Raw genomic sequence first — 19,045 nt, 5'->3', positions numbered from 1 at the left:
TCTTTTTATTGATTTTACTGATTGTGATGAATTTTCTTATTTTATGACTTGACTCTTTAGGTGATAAACTTGCTGATGAGGGTGCCCAGGAAACATCGACAGTTATTGTTGACACCGTGGCGAAGATTGCCAAGAGCGGCAAGAACACAGGCGCGCATATCCCAATCTTCAAATCCGATGCTTCCAAGATCACATCGAAGGGTATGGGTCTGAAGAGAGGTTTCATGGGTAAACAAAATCAGTTTACAATCGGTGCTACAGATGCGGGTAGGTTTTCTTTTTCTACTTTGTTCATTTCAACAGAAAATTAATTAATTTTTTTAAATAAGGCAACAACATTCTCTATGTTGGTATGTACGGTCCCAAGGGTCCTTGCGAAGAATTCAACATCAAACATACAGGACTCAACAACTACAACGTTAGCTACATGGTGCGAGAGCGTGGCGAATATATTCTCATAGTCAAATGGGGTGAAGAACATATTCCCGGATCTCCATTTAAGGTTGAAGTTTAAGTTAAAACAAACAAAAAATTAAACACCCAATACATTGTATTAATTTTGTATTTTAATTCATAAAAGAAAAATAAGAAACTTTTCTCACGAGAATAAAACTTTCAGTAAGTTATTTTTATTTTGTTAGTCATTCAACAACATTTTTTGTTTATCAGTTTCTTTTTGCAATAATCAATTATGTTCCCTTTATAAATCTTGTCCTGATTTACTTATTATAATTATTATTTTGATTTAAAAATATTTAAGTTATGTTTTTTTTACGTAATCACATTTATAATCTTAGTATTTACTGTAAATATCCGATAGAAAAAAGAAAAGAAAAGATTTTTAAAAATTATAAAAGTTCGAAAAAAAATTTAACATAAAAATAAATATAAAATTTAAGAAATGAAATTAAATTAAAAGATATCGTTTAATTTCTGTCGTCATTTTTGTTCTGTAATGAAGTATTTAATTTAAATATCAGTCTAAAATACGGTATACAATTTTTGTTCTATTGTTTTGAAACATAAAATATGAAACTTTAAAAGATTAATAATGTTTTTCTTTCTTAGATTGTACTCTTTTCTTCCATCCTAAATATTAAATTAAATAAGAGTTAAAAATATTCCCTGTAAAGTTATGGGAAAAATGTTATGCTATTAAATGTATTATGTAATGTTGTATCTTTCAATATATTTTACAAGGTTTAAATAAAAAATAAGAAAATATAAGTATGTTTGTATATTTTTTGTATTGTTTTTCTACATAATAAATAATAAATCGGTTTAAATCGTTCATAAGCACTAAAAAAGAAGATGAAGCTGCAAAATAGGAAATCTGGAATCAAAGGTCTAGATAATTAATTCATGACATTTTATGATTGGAATCAACACTGCTCTTTCCATTCAGTAGTGTGCCCAAAACCCCCAAAACTCTTATTTCAGCATTTTGTTCAGACGCATGTAAAGAAGGTGGGACTATGTGGAGGTGCAAGTCTAATCATTGGAACATTGATTTTAACATTCATATTGAATGCAGGTTTTCGCGTTTTTTTTAAAGCTTAACTTCTTAATTAAATAAGAGTCAGCGCAAATATTTTAAGATAAATATAGTTTGCTTTGGCTTTTAAAAATTAAAAATAACATACTTACGAGGTACATACTTCACAAATATGCTACGACTTTTCGAGCAATATTAATGCAATATATTGTACATTTCGTTGCAGTCCCTCGTAAATATTCCTAATATTGAATTGCCACCATAAATTATTTTGACATAGAAGTTATTAAATATGTTAAATTTTTTCTTCAATAACTCAAATCAACAAATTTTCTTTTTGTTAAATTTGAAATTATTTTTTTGTTAAAACCGATTTTTTTGTATAGGTACTAAGTTGTAAAAACGGCTTACTAGGTTTTGAAGTTAAAATATATTCGCTGCCTTATTGAAAACAAAAAACAAATGTTTTATCAGCAAATGTTTTAGAAGAACTACAACATGGAATAATAGTTTTCTATACTTAAACGAAAGGCAATTCTTTACTCCTTTATAGTCCGGAAGACTTTGTTCAATGGTGTAATTAACTAGAACGCTTGAGTTGTGAAAACTATAAAGGTCTGGTCAAAAAGAACCATTGCCCTCTGAGTAATGATACGCCAAACAGAATGTTGTCAGCTTTCGGCGTTCTATGTAGCCAGTTCTAAAAATCAAGACAACTCTTTTTCTTTGATTTTGTAATTCAATGCGACATAAAATTATTCAGCAATTGAATCCATTTTCCATTGTCCTTTTGAAAAAGCACAAGGAAGGAATTTTTGAAAAGAATTTAATTTTTTCGTGGACAATGAGCAGCGACAAAACGAGTAGCAGCAGCAGTCACGTTCTTAAAAATCAGCAACTTCAATTTGACAGTTGAATACCGACAAAGGAAACTTAATTTTTGTATGCGTGTCGCTCTTTTATTCTAAATAATTTAAAGTCCTTAATTAAAGTCATACTCCCTTGTAGTTTGAGAATAAAAGCTTATGTAAAGGGTGATTTTTTTGAAGTTAGGATTTTCATCCATTAATATTTGACAGATCACACGGGATTTCAGACATGGTGTCAAAGAGAAAGATGCTCAGTATGCTTTGACATTTCATCATGAATAGACTTACTAACGAGCAACGCTTGCAAATCATTGAATTTTATTACCAAAATCAGTGTTCGGTTCGAAATGTGTTTCGCGCTTTACGTCCGATTTATGGTCTACATAATCGACCAAGTGAGCAAACAATTAATGCGATTGTGACCAAGTTTCGCACTCAGTTTACTTTATTGGACATTAAACCAACCACACGAATGCGTACAGTGCGTACAGAAGAGAATATTGCGTCTGTTTCTGAGAGTGTTGCTGAAGACCGTGAAATGTCGATTCGTCGTCGTTCGCAGCAATTGGGTTTGTGTTATTCGACCAAACGATCTGCCACAACGTCGAATTTTCAGTGAATGGGCCCTAGAAAAGTTGGCAGAAAATCTGCTTTTTTATCGACAAATTTTGTTCAGCGTTGAGGCTCATTTCTGGTTGAATGGCTACGTAAATAAGCAAAATTGCCGCATTTGGAGTGAAGAGCAACCAGAAGCCGTTCAAGAACTGCCCATGCATCCCGAAAAATGGACTGTTTGGTGTGGTTTGTACGCTGGTGGAATCATTGGACCGTATTTTTTCAAAGATGCTGTTGGACGCAACGTTACGGTGAATGGCGATCGCTATCGTTCAATGCTAACAAACTTTTTGTTGCCAAAAATGGAAGCACTGAACTTGGTTGACATGTGGTTTCAACAAGATGGCGCACACAGCTCGCGATTCTATGGCCATTTTGAGGGAAAACTTCGGAGAACAATTCATCTCAAGGAATGGACCGGTAAGTTGGCCACCAAGATCATGCTATTTGACGCCTTTAGACTATTTTTTGTGGGGCTACGTCAAGTCTAAAGTCTACACAAATAAGCCAGCAACTATTCCAGCTTTGGAAGACAACATTTCCGAAGAAATTCCAAAATTGGACTTTCCGAATAGACCACCTAAGACGCAGCCGCGGTCAACATTTAAATGAAATTATCTTCAAAAAGTAAATGTCATGGACCAATCTAACGTTTCAAATAAAGAATCGATGAGATTTTGCAAATTTTATGCGTTTTTTTTTTTTAAGTTCTCAAGCTCTTAAAAAATCACCGTTTACAACCTTAAGGTCAAAGATATTAATTCATGAAATTTTGTAATTGCGATTGCGTCTCCAAAGTCCCCCAAAATAACTATATCTGCTTTTTTCTTTAGACGCAATTAAAAAAGGTTAAATTTAGGGAGGTGTAGGTATTACCATACCGGATTACTTAAAAGGTCCAACTTTTCTGAAAATTGAAATAAGGAGCGAAAACCACTTAAAAAATATATTGCATCTTGACGACTACGACACGTTTGATTTATATATGACTTCGACAGAAGCGATTAAAATCTAGATTTCTTAAACAATTCCTCGACCTGTAATAGTCATATTCGACGAACCAAATTTTTACATAATCAGAAATTAAGGCAAAAAATACTACAATGTCCCAAAGGTAGAAAAAATTTCTGGTCATTTGTAAAAAAAGGTACGAAACACCACGTCATCCTTGGTTCCAACGCTCGTCCACAATGACACTCCCTATGTAAGCTCGATTGATAAAGCCAATTTGCTTGCAGCATATTTTGCTGTTAATTCGACGTTACCGGATAGTGTCATGAGTCCTCCTGTTCTTGAGAGCGTAAATGATTCTATGGGACGAATCTTCTTTCGCACTCGTGCAGTCGCAAAAGTACTGAAAGACCTTGACATACACAAATCCGCTGGCCCGGATAGTATTCCCCCCATTGTTCTGAAGAGGTGTTCTTCAACGCTGGCAAAACCACTGCGTAAGCTTTTTCATCTGTCCTATTCTATAGGTCTCTTCCCGAGTGGATGGAAAACTGCATTTGTCTAGCCTCAAACTATCGTCCAATTGCACTTACGTCCCTTCTTTCTAAGGTCATGGAAACGCTGATTAATTTTCAGCTTAAGAAATATCTTGAAGAACGGAAGCAGACAGTATGGTTTTCGTAGCATTAGGTCCACTGTTGATCTCATGATGCATCCCACCGAACAGTGGAACAAATCTTTACATCGTTTTGGAGAAAGTTAGATTATTGCACTTGATATTTCAAAGGCATTTGATAAAGTCTGGCATCTTGCTCTTTTATCCAAAATGCGTGCTTTTGGTATTGACGAATACCTTCTTCTTTGGATTAGAAATTTGTTTGGACGGATTCAAGTCTGAAACCCATAATTAAAATGATGGTGTGCCCCAGGGCTCCGTTTTGTCTCCGACCCTTTTCCTCGATCATCATGAAACTTTGCACATACACTCTTGAAGGTATTAGAAGTAACATAGGATACTTTTTATTAATTTTTTTTTTACGGAAAATAAGAAAATTGTTTGTCAAAATATCGTCAAATTTAGCTACTTCATAGCCATCTAGCATCATAGTAATGAAGTTTCAACCCTGAATACTGTAATACTAACCCACTGTATTACCGACGGTGACCACAATATCTAATTCAATATCTAATTCAATTGAATATTGTTTCAACTGTTTCTAATTTTTCTATATTTATTGTTATTTTCTTCTGTCGTTACATGCAGTATAATACTATTCACATTTTTGAGGTTATCCGTAATTTTTGTGGTTAGCTGTTACTTTATTTTTTTAGTTCTTACTCGCTGATGTTAATTCTTACTCTAACAAACAAACTTACATTCGCATTTATAATATTAATATAGATGTCCGTCAGAAAAGACCAAAAAATAGCAGTTGCTGTAGCTTCGTCAGGTATTGCCGCGACGCTATTAAAGGGACGGCACATTCCGTTTTAAAATTACCATTGAATTTGGCACAGGAAGATTCGCCCATCTGTAATTTTAGTAAAAATAGTTCACGATGTAGGATGCTGCGAGAATGCAAGCTTTTAGTGTGGGATGAAAGTACAATGTCTCACAGGAAGGCTATAAAGGCTTTAAACCGGACCCTCCAGGACTCGCGAGATAGTACAGATATAATGACGTGGATTCAGGACTTTACGCAGAAATGTTGTTGAAAATTGGTGATGGCTGAAGGCTACATATCACTGTGAAGAGAATTTTGTAATTTAGTAGAAAGTGATGTGGATCTCATTGCTAATGTTTTTCCGGGATTGCAACAAAATTTGTGTAGTGATCAGTGGTTGTGTGCAAGAGCAATATTAGCACCAAGAAATGAAATTGTAAACAGGATCAACACCAATGGCGGATCCAGGGGGGGGTCGTAGGGGTCATGACCCCCCCCCCCTGGGAGATAATTTGTTTGCTTTTTCGTAGGGATTCCCTTCAATTCAAAACAAATCGTATTGCGTTAATGGATATGACCCCCATTATATTTTGAATTATTTATTTTTTGTATGTGAAAACAACATTTGTATTTTACTTCCTTAAACTTTGTTTCTAAAAGTACTTCTTTTGACTGAAGATTGGACCAATAACATAATATGAATCCGATATTCAGTCCTATTCCAAAAACACAGCACAAATACATCTACTTTTGACCAATTGACGATCCAGGGGGGGTCATATGAGCCAAAAAGCTTATACAGTTAAGTAGTATAAGTAAACATTTCATTTAAAGATTTATTAGTCATTTAACTACATTCACCAAAAAGTGGTTTGCTGTCAAAAACAACTTAAATTTTTGTTTTCACTCAATATAGAATTTGAAAAAAACTTTAATCGTGCTTTAAATTATTTTCATAAAAATTGTTTCTAAGGAAAAGAGCAAATATTCAGGTTCTTAAAAATACACCTTGAATAAGAGATCATCAATTTTATATTAAGTTGCCTTTGAATTCTTCAAACTAGCCTTCAATTTTACTATTACATTTTTTTGACACACAGAAATAGTGATTATTGAAGTGATTTTTACTTCGACATATAGGAACTACATATATAGCAAGTTTTGCATTAGTAAACATTTCATTTGAGTTTTTAATCAACTATGACATTACGAAGGTAGAAAAGTCGAAAAAAGTGGGTACCTCGATTCCTTCCTGTCTGTCTGTCTGTCTTTCCTGGCCCCTACGGTTCAAACAATTGTTCTGATTGAAAAATAACAGAAGTCCCCACATAAATTTTTTGGTTCAAACATGTGATTTTTCTAAAACTTTCTCAAAATTTTGTGGTCTTAATTTGGCTTCTTTTTACAAGAAAACCATGTTTTTGTATTACTCCAGAAGGGTACCCCTCAAAAAAATCATTATTTTGTTTTTAAGTTATCTCAAGAAATAATGGAACGATTTCAAAAATCTTCTCTTTCTGTGCAAGTTCTTGTCAATGATCAAATTGATGATGATTTTTTATGATCAAAAATGTATTTTTTTTTATTTTTAATAAAATACTAAGTTTGTTTACAAAACTCGATATCTCAGAAAGGGGACAACATTTTTTTACGAAATTTAAATGTAAAATGTATATATGTATGTTTATAAGCTCTTTATTTAGTGCTTATACCAAAAATATTTGTAAGACTAAATTTAAAATGATTTTCGACAAAAATCTATGATTTTTTGACAAATAAAATGGCATTTAAATTTTTAAGAAGAACTTATTTTGGAGGTACATTTTTAAATCTTAAAATATAGGCAATATTTTTAAACAGACTTTTTGGAAGAAATTATCAAGTTCTTGCGACCCAGTCATGCATTTCATTTCTTTCAAAATTAGTTTTCTGTTGGATACAAAAGATCTTTAAAAATGAAATAAATCTACTTTTGAAGTGAATTTGCTTTGGATGCTCTAGAACTGAGATTCAAACATGAATTTCAATAATACAAATGTCCCAAAAAATCAAGTAACACTTTTGTTAAACTAATGGCTAAGTAAAAACATAATAAACGTTTCATATCTATTGATATAAAAGCTTTGAAACGTGTAATTTGTGAGTGCTACAAAACTTTTCTTCCCAACTTATTTTTACTTACCTTACTTTGTTTTGATTTAATTTTTTTTAGATAAATTATGTTCTTAAACACAACTATCTCCTCAAATTCAAGAACCAAACCTTTTTGTCTATACAATTTTTAAGTTTTGTTGACGCCTTTATAAGATCCAAATACGAGTAAGCAGATTGATAACGATAGTAATAAGAGACTCGAAAAAACTACGTCAAAAAGAGCCCGACATTTTTACATATCAGATTTTCTGGATTTCTAAATTTTTGCAGCGTTCTTCGCAATAATAGAAATAAAAACAAGAAAAATGTGTTTTGTTTTTGGAAAAAACCAATCGTTTCAAATAGTTTACTACATTTCTGCGCGAAATGCACCAAAAACCCTCTAAGCTATTGTATTTTAGCTCTTAAATATGGCATATTTAGACAACTGTTCGAATCTTGGAATGCTTTCATTTGAGTCATCCAAATTAAATAGTTAGACCATAACTTGCTGGACAACAGTGTTCTAAACAATTTGATAACTGAAGTTTTAATTTTAGCAATTTTAAATTTTGTTAGCATCCTTTATAAAACATTAGAGAACATTTTTAAGCGGTGAGTAAAAACTCATCTAAGTGTGTGACCCCCCCCCTGATGAAAAATCTGGATCCGCCCTTGATCAACACTGACATTTTAAACGAGGTTCAAGGAGAAATAAAGGAATATTTGTGAATGGATACAATTATGGGTACGAGACTAAGTACTTTATATCCTGTGGAGTTTTTAAATTCACCGGAACTATCGGGTGTACCGTCACATAAACTTCAATTGAAACTAAATGTACCAGTAATGCTTATGCGAAATCTAGATGCTCCTCGGCTATGTAATGGAACAAAGCTTCGGATAACAAAATTGGGACAGAACATACTTGGTGCTACTATTTTAACAGGTGTCGGTAAGGGAAATAGTGTTATAATACCTCGAATACCAATTATTCCCACTGACCTTCCATTCCAATTTAAAAGGGTTCAGTTTCCCGTCAAGCTTAGCTTTGCTAAGGCACAAGGACAAACATTACAGGTAGCAGGAGTGCATTTAGAAATCCCATGCTTTTCTCATGGTCAACTTTATGTAGCCTGTTCACGTGTATCTAATGCCCGGAATTTACACAAATTTGCACCCGACGGGAAAACTTATAACACTGTCTATAAAAATATCTTAAATTAATACTTTGTATTTTATTTTTTTAATTTGTTAGAATTCAGAATTATTTATTTTTGTTACTTTATTGTCTGTAGTAATTTTTAAAAATTGTTGATCTCTCATTTCTATTATTATACCCTTACCCTTTATTTCTCATACTTATTTAATTTCTTCACTGCGGGCGAAGCCGCGGGTAAAAAGCTAGTGAGGAATAAAAACCTAAAAACCGTGTGGAATTTAATGCTTCGAAAACCCAATGCTGTCTTGTATCCTTAAAGCAAGATATACCCTTTTTGCCACTATCCATGAGTCTCACTTGCATCAACGAAACTGAAAATCTCGACATCCTCAAAATGTACGCGATGTTGACAAAAACGCCGCAAGATGTCTAGGTTTTCTGAGAAGATGCAAGAAATGTTTCTTCCCGTCTGATCAGGCTACAATCTACAAAACCTATATAGGTCCGAAACTTGAATATAACTCTCATCTCTGGGCTGGTGCTCCAGAAACTTATTTAAACCTCTTGGACAGTATTCAAAGAAGAGCATTTAAACTGATTGGTGACATTAACATTATCAACTCGTTTACGTCACTTGAACATCGACGAAAAGTTTCTTGTCTCACACTTTTTTTTCATTATTTTAATGGACTATGTTGCCAGTTGCATTCCTCCCCTCAAACAATCTAACCGTGATACCCGCGCTTTTGCATTCGTGTGTCGGTTTCTTTTCCCTATTATTTTCAATGTCCGTTTTCTTTGTTATAAGAGTTTCCAGAAACGTTTTTTATGGTTTTACGTACACAATCGTCATCTACGTGTTTGAAAATATCATCACATGTTTTCCTTAAATGCCGATAGATGGACTATAGATAATAAGGAATGTATTAATCCCTTCAGCCTCTAAAATTTTGTCTTAATATTTCATATTGTTGTTTGCTTAATTTGGCATCTAAAATATTGCCTTTTTCAATTCTAGATTTCTTCAGCGTTGTTCCTCGAGCTGGTATAAAAAAGATAAGCTCTCGGACTATACTGGATGTGTCATTCTATCCACAAGACCTCAGGCTCAGGATTTTTTTACTTTTATGTTCCACTCTTCAAACGGTTTAAGTGATCTTCTTAATTTCGTTTCCATTGATTTTTCACTTGTACTTGGTTGAACTTGGCGCAGGACTGCATTTGATCAAATAATAGGCTGTTCAACCACTCTTGATTTTGTTTACTCATTTGGAGTGATTCTATAGCAAACCAACACAGCGTACCTTCAAAACATCTTCAAATCCAATAGGAACCTTCAATTCTATTTTATGTAGCAATTCACTCAACAACTTTTCCAAACCAACAACTTCACAACCCTCAAAAACCATGATGAATGATCCTTATTTAAAAAACAAACAAAAATTAGTTGTTTTATTTATTTTTATTGTTCGCTTTTGTCCTACAAAAAAAATAGGAGCCCTAATACGAATTCAAGAACGAATGTGATGCTGCACTCCATAAGCAGCTCATTGTTTATAAAATGCATTTGCCTCGCGTGTTACATTTAGATTAAAAAATAAGAACTTGAAAAACAGACTAAAGTATTTTGATTTATTCTTTGTGTGCATGTGGCTCCTTTTCCTTGGAAATGGAGAAGTCCAAACGTAGGCAGATTATGACGAGGACAAACAACGCAAAAAAGAATCCAACAGCCAACAGAGGCTCCTGCAGCATGGTGATCCGTGAGAAGTTGTACTTCAAGTTAAAGTCATGAATGTGGTTCTCGACGAGGTTCTTCTTGGTGAATGAGATCACTGGACGTCCGAAGGTGTCCAAGTAGGTGAAGTGCAAGCTGTCGGGCAGACGACTCACCGAATAAGGAGTGATCAGCTTGATGTTGGTGGATCCTTCGGGCAGAATGATTTTAACTGTTGCCTCATCGACGACCATATCGTCGTAGATGTGGTCAATGATGCGCATCTTGAGGATGAAGTTCTCGCCCGAGTTGAAAAGGTATTCAAATGAGGGTACGTTGTAGCCCAGAGTGTAGAAAGTCCTCCAGCCTCCGAAAAGTGGGAAGCGCGGACGAAGGTCCAGTTCAACGGAATCGCGGAGAACCTTCATGTTCGAGGTGGAAATGTTGCCATTAGTGTCGCGATAGTAGACTCCTGTAGCCGATGCCGGCAACATGGTTTTGTACGACTTGACGGCTGCCTGACCACTGCGAGCGTCCTTTTGGAATTCATAGCGGGAGAAGGATCCCTTCAATTCCGCACCAGAATGGACCATGTCGATGTTCTCGGTGACGGCGATGTTGCCCCAGTGGGAGACCTCCAACGTACGCTCCAAGCGCGTCACAGATAAGAAGGGGGTGTGATTCTCATAGTGGACAACAAGTTCTGCTGGAGTGAAAGCTGTTCCAAAGAGACATTTTTAAAATTTTGTTTTGAAAAAATCTTTTGTGTGACTTACCTTCAATGTTTTCAAATGGTCCATAGCTGATGGTGCTTCCAGAGACTGCGACCGGCTTTGTTTGAGTGTAGGATTCGATGCTCTGCGAGCTCAAGTGAACGGTTGTCTTTTGGGTGAGCGTTTTGTAGGGACTATAGAAGTAAACACTGCCGAAATACCTAACCAATTGCTTCTCAGATTGTGTGATCTTAGCCGGATGGGGAGTGAGGGCTTTGGTCGATACGGTCTCCACATAAACGACCTGCGTGGGAGCGGCACTTGGGAATGTCAAAAGAAACTCAACGCCGTTGCTGTTTTCCTTCTCGGAGTATTTCAATTCCTTCTTCGATGAATCCTTAGCCGAAATAAAGGCCAAATGCTGACGATCATTGCGTGGTATCACAAGACTATAGGCGGTGATGCCCTTCTTTGCGGAATGTTCCAAGATAATTTTATACGAAGTCTTAACGAGTTGTGATGTTAGATCGATGGTGCGCTCCACGTTTTTATTCACAACTTCAGCATCGATGGCCCCATGAGTGAGGGCAATTGCTGAAATTGCAATCAAAACTATCGAAAACAATTTCATTGTAGAAGTATTTAATAAAAAGTAGAAAAAACGCCGGCAATTATTTCTTTTTTCTTCCTTTCAACAAATCGAGAAAAGCCAACACACCGCTTCGGAGACAAATGACACATCAGTGGAAGGGATGAGTGTGTTCGGTGCAAGTTTAGGTATTGAATGGTTTAATTTTCGGATGAACGTATTCGAAGATGAAACATTGATTTACTAGACATGGATCTTCGAATTGATGTCATTTATTCTTAAACGCTACTAGCACTTCTGTGGGTTCAGCGGAAATATGTAGAAACTTTTGGAATTTTGTTAAGTTTGTAAAATTTTATAATAATAGATGTACAAAATGACTTGTTAGAACCTACAAACAAGAGGTGCCATTTTTAAAAAGAATTATGATTGTTTCTAACAAACCTACAAGAGGGGCAGCATGGCTAGGCTATACATGTACATAGATGGAATCACTTTAAAGTAAGATTTTCTATGGAAATATGAATCGACTAGCAGTCCATATCTTGTATGTCAATATGTTATTTGATAATCGTGTACATATAAAATTGATGGTTAACGGTATAATTTGTTGACATTTGTTAACATGAAATAATTGTCAAATGCACTTTGATTACTATCATATCTGACAATTAAGTTGCGTGTTTACATGATTTGGTAGAGAATTCATTATTATAAAATAAATAAATAAATAAGGTGGCGCAACAATCCTTAGAGAGCCAGGGTCTTTGTGACTTACAACTCTCAACCACTCCTGTGTGTAGTGTAAGTAGTGTTGTGAGGTATGGAGTTGACCAACAGTTTTAAGCACTCTTCGTAACAAGAATTACTTTTAGAAGATTTATCGATTCCTGGGAAGATGCAGTATCCGTGAAAATCTTTAGGTGGCACAGGCAAGGATTGACGAGTACTATGACCTCGCTACTTATTTAGCCAAAAAGACGATTTTAAAAAATCAGCTTAAAATCCTAAAAAAAAAACTACACAACATGTTCAATTTGGTTTTTCATAGTGGGATGTTGAGTTCCTCGTGTGGCCACTATGCGTGAGGGTTAAAGAAACCTGGAGATTTAATATATAACATGCGGAAGAGTTATTTTATTGTGATTGATCTGGAAATATGACTTAGCAAGTTTAAATGAATTTCTATTTAAAATCTAAATACTTGATTCTGTTTACATCTTAGAGTCTGTTTCACAAATTAAAAATAAATTTTTGAGTAGTTACCCAAAACTTAAATTATTCACCAGCTTAAACCCTCCTGTTAGCTAATTTTGCAATTGATATTTATCCTTCTCATGAATTGCATTGTGTGAAAATTGAAGCTAAAAATAACAACATTAAAAGTGTTCATTGTGTCTGCCGTTGTTTTAATTTTGAATTTAGATTTACCAAATAAAAATAAAAATGACAAATAAAAGAGAACGGAGTTTAAATTTAAATCCAAGTCTGCACCTAAAATATCACTAGCTGAGGAAAAAGTCAAGTCTATTATTATACTATCGGATGTCGAGCAGATATGATAGTGACAATATCCAAGACAAAACTGGTAAGCTTAAAAAATTGTTTTTCTTATAGTTATATTAAAATCATTAATTACTTTACCAACTTAAGGTGGCGCTACAGTCCTGTGTGATCTAGAGCCTTACCCAACAAACTTCTCCACCTAGCTCGGGCAGTAGCTAGATTTCTCCAGTTTCGCGCTCAAAGTGAGGTGAGGTCACTTTCCCCCTGATTCACGGACTTTTTCTACTGTGCTGTCCTGTCGGTGTGGATTCGGGTGCATACGAGACCGTAGATCACACGAAGAACTTTTCTCTCGAAACAGCTCAAGGTGCATTCATTCGCTTTTGAAGAATAGTCCATTCTTCTGCACCATATAGCAGAACGGGGGTGATGAAGGTCTTATATAGCGACACTTTGGTCCTTCGAGGGAAGGCTTTGCAACTCAATTGCTTTCTTAGCCCAATGAAATAGCGGTTAGCAAGAGTTATTCTTTGTTTGATTTCAGCGCAGGTGTTGTTTTCTGCCTTTATAGAGAAGCCTAGGTAGACGAAGTCCTTGACTACCTCAAAGTTACGTCTGTCGATGGTGACGTTTCGGCCAAGAAGTTGGTGTTATATGTCTTTTCTTGACGACAGCATGTACTTTGTTTTGCACTCATTAACCGTTGAAGTGTTGAACACATTTTGCCGCCCCTGCCTCAATACTCACAAAAGCCCCATTAGCATCACGCTGAGATCTTCCAATTATGTCAATGTCTTAAGCATATGCTAGTAATTGGACAGATTTTTGAAAGATGGTGCCTCTAATGTTGACGTGTGAGCTATTTACTATTCTTTCAAGTACAATGTTAGAAAAATCGCATGACAACGCATCACCATGTCTAAAGCCTTTTTCCAAACTAAATTTTCCATGGTCATCCTGTACAAACTGACGAGTTTGGCAGGGATGCCAAAACTTGACATGGCCCTATACAGCTCGTCCCTGTAGATGCTGTCATATGCGGCGTTGAAATCGATGAAAAGATGGTGGGTGTCGATTTGGTGTTCTTGGGTTTCTTCCAGGATCTGCCGTAATGTGAATATTTGATCGACTGTGGACTTTCTTGGTCTAAAACCACAATGATAAGGACCTACCAGGTTGTTGACGATGGGCCTTAGTCGTTCACATATTACGGCAAAGAAGATTTTGTAAGCGAATTTTAAGTAGACTGATTCCTCTATAGTTGGTGCAGGGTCTGCATTTTTTCAGAATCTTCCGACCATATCTTACAGATAAGTTGGTGCATGATCGTAACCAAATTATCTCCAGCTGCTTTAAAGAGATCAGAAAATTTTATGAACATCAGTTTTAACTTTGTAGGTCCTTGTGAAACAATTTTGACAACAAGACTTGGTGATGCTTTTACTCAATCCTAAGAAGTTACCCGCCAGATATCAAAAAGTTGCATAGTAACTTAAAGTTTAAAACAGACGGTTCATCTGACTTTTAGCATCATTAATATAAAAATAAATGTGCTTTACTTTCTTAAATTTCCAATGATTATTAACTTACCTTTTTGTTTGAAATTCCATATTGTATTAAAGATAGTACAAAGCTCACTACGTTTTTCTTTAAACGAAAACGCGCTCGAAACAACTTCGTCAAAAGATCTAAAAAAGTTCGTTCTAATTCGGAATACACGATTTTGTGAAAACTCCATTATTTTAATTGAAAAGGAAAATTACGAATATCGTAGCTATTATTTAATTAAGTGTCACTTATCTTCCTTATTGGATACTTAATCCACCCAACAAAATACTTGCCACATTCTAGTTAGACCTAGCCAGCAATTGTCAAGCGCTATAGTGAATTTTACCTGCTAGTTATCTTCCAAGTAGCTTAAGTGTGAGCTCACCTTTACACAGTGAAACAGACCCTTAGTGGTGCCTCTTTGAAGTTTCATTACATGCAATTTCCCCCAATATTTTTGACCATGAAGTAAAAGCGGTAAAAGCTGATAAAAACGTCAAAATTACATTTAACCTCAAAATATTCAAATTATGTCACTGTCAATTAGATGACTCTTATTTTTAACCTGTTCAAATAAAATTATTCGGAGACTATAGAAAGGAGTAACTGTCTGAGTTTCATCAATTTAAGAAATAGGCGAAAATGTCTTCACACCCATATATTCGAAAGCTGTTAAGTTTCAAATTTATTGGTATCATATTTTCGCAAATCATGAACACGCTTCTCCAATCTTATAAAAACATTATAGTAAAAATGAGGCGCTAATACTCGTATAATTCAGATACGAAGTAAATACTTAATAATGACTTCGAAACTATAGTTAAGTTTTATTCTGTATATTGTGGAGTTGCTGTGCAAAAATTAGTTTAACTTTTATAATGTTTGCAACGCTACCAGATAAGACATTTCACTGTGAATGCATAGAGTGGCATTTGAAGAGCAGGGTTATATATGCAAACGAAATGTAAACATTTGCTAAAAAGGATTGTAATGCATTTCTCTCCCAAATTCATTTCTCGAACATATGTTAAAATTTTCAGCAAAATAAGCACATAATAAAATTAAAATCATGTTGAACTGAACCCATTTATTTTGAACGCAAAAAGAGCATCCGCTGTATAATGTATACAAAAATTACTGTCTGAACTCTTTCATTTTATACCAATAGCATTTCTCCGAAAATCTGACATTTTCTTTCTACTCGTGCTTGTTCCACAAAAAAAAACTACTATTTACCATTTTCCGAAAACAAAATGTTATAAAAATTAAAACTTATCTCTCATTTAATTCAAAATTGAAACGAAACCATAATCAACTTGAGTTATTATGGATTCACAAGACTTAAACGAACACCTATCAGAAGACATGTTATCGCGTTTCGAAAACGGATCTGACCTGGGTAACGCTTCCATATTTGTTTATACTTCACCTACCTTTCTTGTTTCCCTCTTTTTTTAATGTTTTGTGAGTGTTTTATCGACTCTATACGCTATATCCCTTTTCCTGCTACCATTTACCATAGATGGAATTATTTCCGGTGAAATATTTCAACAGGACAATCTCTTTATGGGTGATCACGATGAAGAAAACGAACCCGATGACATTATCATCCTACATATGGACATTCGGGAGCCTCTAAGCTCCTTGAAGTAAGTTTTACCAAAGCCTTTTTGTATTTGAGACTAAAATTGCATAATATCCAAATTCAATTTTCCTAGAACACTCTTGGAACAGAAAATTGGTGTGGAATTGAAGAAGTACACCTTCTGGTTGCAGGATGCCCAAATTGTAAGTGAAAGTGAATAAAGACACAAGTTAGTTCTCTAAAAATCTCATTCTCTTTTTATTCCGAATCAGCTGGAACCCCACAAAAACCTTGTGGACCAGTGTGTCAAGGGTGAAGGCCTGGTGCAGATCAACGTCCAAATCCAGACAATCAATCAACGAATCAACATCGTCGATGTCCTCAAGCCCACCGATGCAGCTTTGGGTAAGAAATAACCAAAACCTGTTTGGCTGGGTTTTGTTTTTCTCTACCGGAAGTGCAACAAGTCATATTGTTGAATGAATCTTCTCCTTTTTCCCATAGAAACTCTTGGAAACCAGAATAATGTGTCATCGAAGAACATGAAAACAGACATAAACGAGGACAGTGACTCGGCCGACGATGAAGCAGCCGAAGAGCAAGACTCGACAAGTGACCAAAAGCAAAAACCATGTCTCAACTGGGCGCTGGACACAAAGTTCAGAAAGGAACAAGCTCGATTAAAGATTCCTGACGATCCCAATGACTGGACAGTTCCTCATGTCAAACATTGGCTCCAGTGGGCAGTGCGTCAGTTCAATTTGGTAAGTTAAATCTTTTGATTTTTAAAAACCTGTTCTAACGATGTTATGATTCTTCGCGAAGACTGACATCAGCCGAGTTGATTGGAACATAACAGGAGAGCAACTGTGCTCCCTGACACATGAAGAATTCCGCAAGAAGGTACCCAATGACCAGGGAAATGTCTTCTGGACTCATCTGCAGCTCCTTAAGGAGTGCAAATTCGTGTCGGTGGTGGTGTCGGTTGTCCCCAAAGCCGAACGAGAAGAACAACTCTCGGATAGCAACAGTTCGCCGGCACACAGAGAGCAGAAGATTATGCGGAAGACCCCGACCTACAATAACCGCAGTATATGTGTGGTCAACAGCCAGAGCGGGACCACAGGTAACAACGGACAAATGCAGCTTTGGCAGTTTCTGTTGGAAATCCTAACCGACTGTGAGCACACAGGGATCATTCAATGGGTCGGCACGGAGGGTGAGTTCAAACTCTTGGATCCGGAGCGAGTGGCCCGATTGTGGGGGGTGAAGAAGAATAAGCCGGCGATGAATTACGAGAAGCTGTCTCGAGCCCTCAGGTACTACTACGATGGAGATATGATTTCAAAGGTTTCCGGAAAACGCTTTGCCTATAAATTCGATTGCGACCTGAAGATGTTGATTGGCTACGATGCTGCAGAACTGTCGAAGTTGGTCAACGAGAAGAAGTACGTTGACGAGTATTTGACAGCAAATAGTGACAAAACCGCCGACGAAGCGCAATCGGAGGACGATGATTACGATGACGATTGAGGAGAATGCGCAGCGATGACATTTTTTTTTAAAGAATGATTTAGAATCATCCCAAAAACAAAGATTATGTTGAATTTCACTTTATATACATGTTTATGTGTGTAGAGGAACACACACAAAAAATACAAGAATGGCCCAATTATTTTGCCTTAAGACAGAAGAATCATGTTATTATGCTTGACTAGAATAAGGTTAACAAATTTCACATTAAATAAAACTAAAATATAAAATAAAAATCTTTTATACGAGATGACATTTTAGTTTTTGTGTAGACATCATTGCCATTGGGCAGGTTCAGACGTCATAGGGACTTGAAAGCAAGGCACGTTTTATAGTATCTGATTTGCTAGCTTCCAACAAACGGCCTTGCAATTAAGTTAACTATATTTCAAAGTTGACTGGAAAGATAGTAAAAAAACTCCTTTTCGATCAAGCCAAGTCTGCTTATGTCAAAATGACAGTTGATCATGTTTTTCATTCAACTGAAAGCTGAACTTTATTAAAAATAAATAAATTAGGCGGCGCAAATGTCAATTTAGAACTAGGGCCGAGTGACTTATAACTCTCAACCATTCCTGTGTGCAAACAGAGTTTTCACAAATGGAGGAGGGACCTACTGTTTATTTGCCGAGTCCGGCTAATTTGAGAAAGTATTTCATGTTTTTTTATAATTTTTTTTATTGTATTTTTTTGTGCCACCATGACTATTCTTCTTAAAACTATATCCTAAAACTATAAAACAGGTACGTAAGCCGGCCAAGGCTTAAGACCCCATCCCGACTACCCACTATCAAGTGCCGATTGAAGCCACCAAAACTGGTTCTCCTGCTTCACACAATCAATTCGGTCCCGTTCGGACACAGCCCTACTGAACTGAAGGAGCTCAGGTCCGCCTTGTGCCATGACGTCCCGATTGTACAGGAGTCGCCTATCCACGGTTCTTCGTCTGACGTGGTAGATTAACGGAACTGCCAATCTATCCTGTATCAGACCGCATCTATCTAAAAAGAGGAATGCCTCTGGGGGAATGAAGCCGCTCAAGCGTGCACTCTCAAAATACTCATCGTTCGGATAGAACGCCCCGAAAATTAAATTGTTGGTCGAAGACATAGCTCTTGCAATGTGACCTCGAACGAGTTTTATCACGAAATTGTCAATTCTGTTGATTCGAGCCCCGTTGTACA

General features: G+C 35.9%; 3 protein-coding genes across 12 annotated transcripts in view; 2 read left to right on the top strand and 1 right to left on the bottom strand.

Annotated features, from left to right (window-relative positions):
- The window catches only part of LOC129942109 (filamin-A), a 126,825-nt gene extending 125,598 nt beyond the window's left edge, over nt 1-1,227 (top strand). For all 10 annotated transcript variants that reach the window (XM_056050911.1, XM_056050910.1, XM_056050908.1 and 7 more), the window contains 2 exons: nt 61-267; nt 330-1,227. In XM_056050911.1, coding sequence (XP_055906886.1) covers nt 61-267; nt 330-514 — 392 coding nt within the window. In that variant the 3' untranslated portion in view covers nt 515-1,227. The remainder of the gene's footprint in view (nt 1-60; nt 268-329) is intronic.
- An 8,886-nt stretch (nt 1,228-10,113) lies between these two features.
- Nucleotides 10,114-11,838, bottom strand: LOC129940640 (dolichyl-diphosphooligosaccharide--protein glycosyltransferase subunit 1). Its single transcript, XM_056049033.1, has 2 exons — nt 11,164-11,838; nt 10,114-11,105 (listed from the first exon to the last, which is right to left on the bottom strand). Exons 1-2 carry the CDS (start codon nt 11,729-11,731, stop codon nt 10,303-10,305), a joined length of 1,371 nt encoding a protein of 456 aa, XP_055905008.1. The 5' UTR covers nt 11,732-11,838; the 3' UTR covers nt 10,114-10,302.
- A 4,093-nt stretch (nt 11,839-15,931) lies between these two features.
- Nucleotides 15,932-18,114, top strand: LOC129938496 (DNA-binding protein Ets97D). Its single transcript, XM_056046101.1, has 6 exons — nt 15,932-16,142; nt 16,266-16,392; nt 16,462-16,531; nt 16,601-16,733; nt 16,833-17,092; nt 17,154-18,114. Exons 1-6 carry the CDS (start codon nt 16,070-16,072, stop codon nt 17,859-17,861), a joined length of 1,371 nt encoding a protein of 456 aa, XP_055902076.1. The 5' UTR covers nt 15,932-16,069; the 3' UTR covers nt 17,862-18,114.
- The last annotated feature ends 931 nt before the right edge of the window (nt 18,115-19,045 follow it).

This window comes from Eupeodes corollae, chromosome 1, assembly GCF_945859685.1.
Source record: "Eupeodes corollae chromosome 1, idEupCoro1.1, whole genome shotgun sequence".
Classification (NCBI taxonomy): domain Eukaryota; kingdom Metazoa; phylum Arthropoda; class Insecta; order Diptera; family Syrphidae; genus Eupeodes; species Eupeodes corollae.
Note: the sequence above shows the minus strand (reverse complement) of the source record. Positions and strands in the feature narration are given on the sequence as shown.

What these genes read in the sequence shown, in the direction of transcription:
- LOC129938496 (XM_056046101.1), top strand. Translation starts at nt 16,070, where the DNA reads ATGGATTCACAAGACTTAAACGAACACCTATCAGAAGACATGTTATCG. An exon ending in GAGCCTCTAAGCTCCTTGAA is followed by an intron (nt 16,393 to 16,461) that starts GTAAGTTTTACC and finishes CAATTTTCCTAG; the next exon opens with AACACTCTTGGAACAGAAAA. An exon ending in GCCCACCGATGCAGCTTTGG is followed by an intron (nt 16,734 to 16,832) that starts GTAAGAAATAAC and finishes TTTTTCCCATAG; the next exon opens with AAACTCTTGGAAACCAGAAT.
- LOC129940640 (XM_056049033.1), bottom strand. Translation starts at nt 11,731, where the DNA reads ATGAAATTGTTTTCGATAGTTTTGATTGCAATTTCAGCAATTGCCCTC. An exon ending in ACCATTTGAAAACATTGAAG is followed by an intron (nt 11,106 to 11,163) that starts GTAAGTCACACA and finishes TCTTTGGAACAG; the next exon opens with CTTTCACTCCAGCAGAACTT.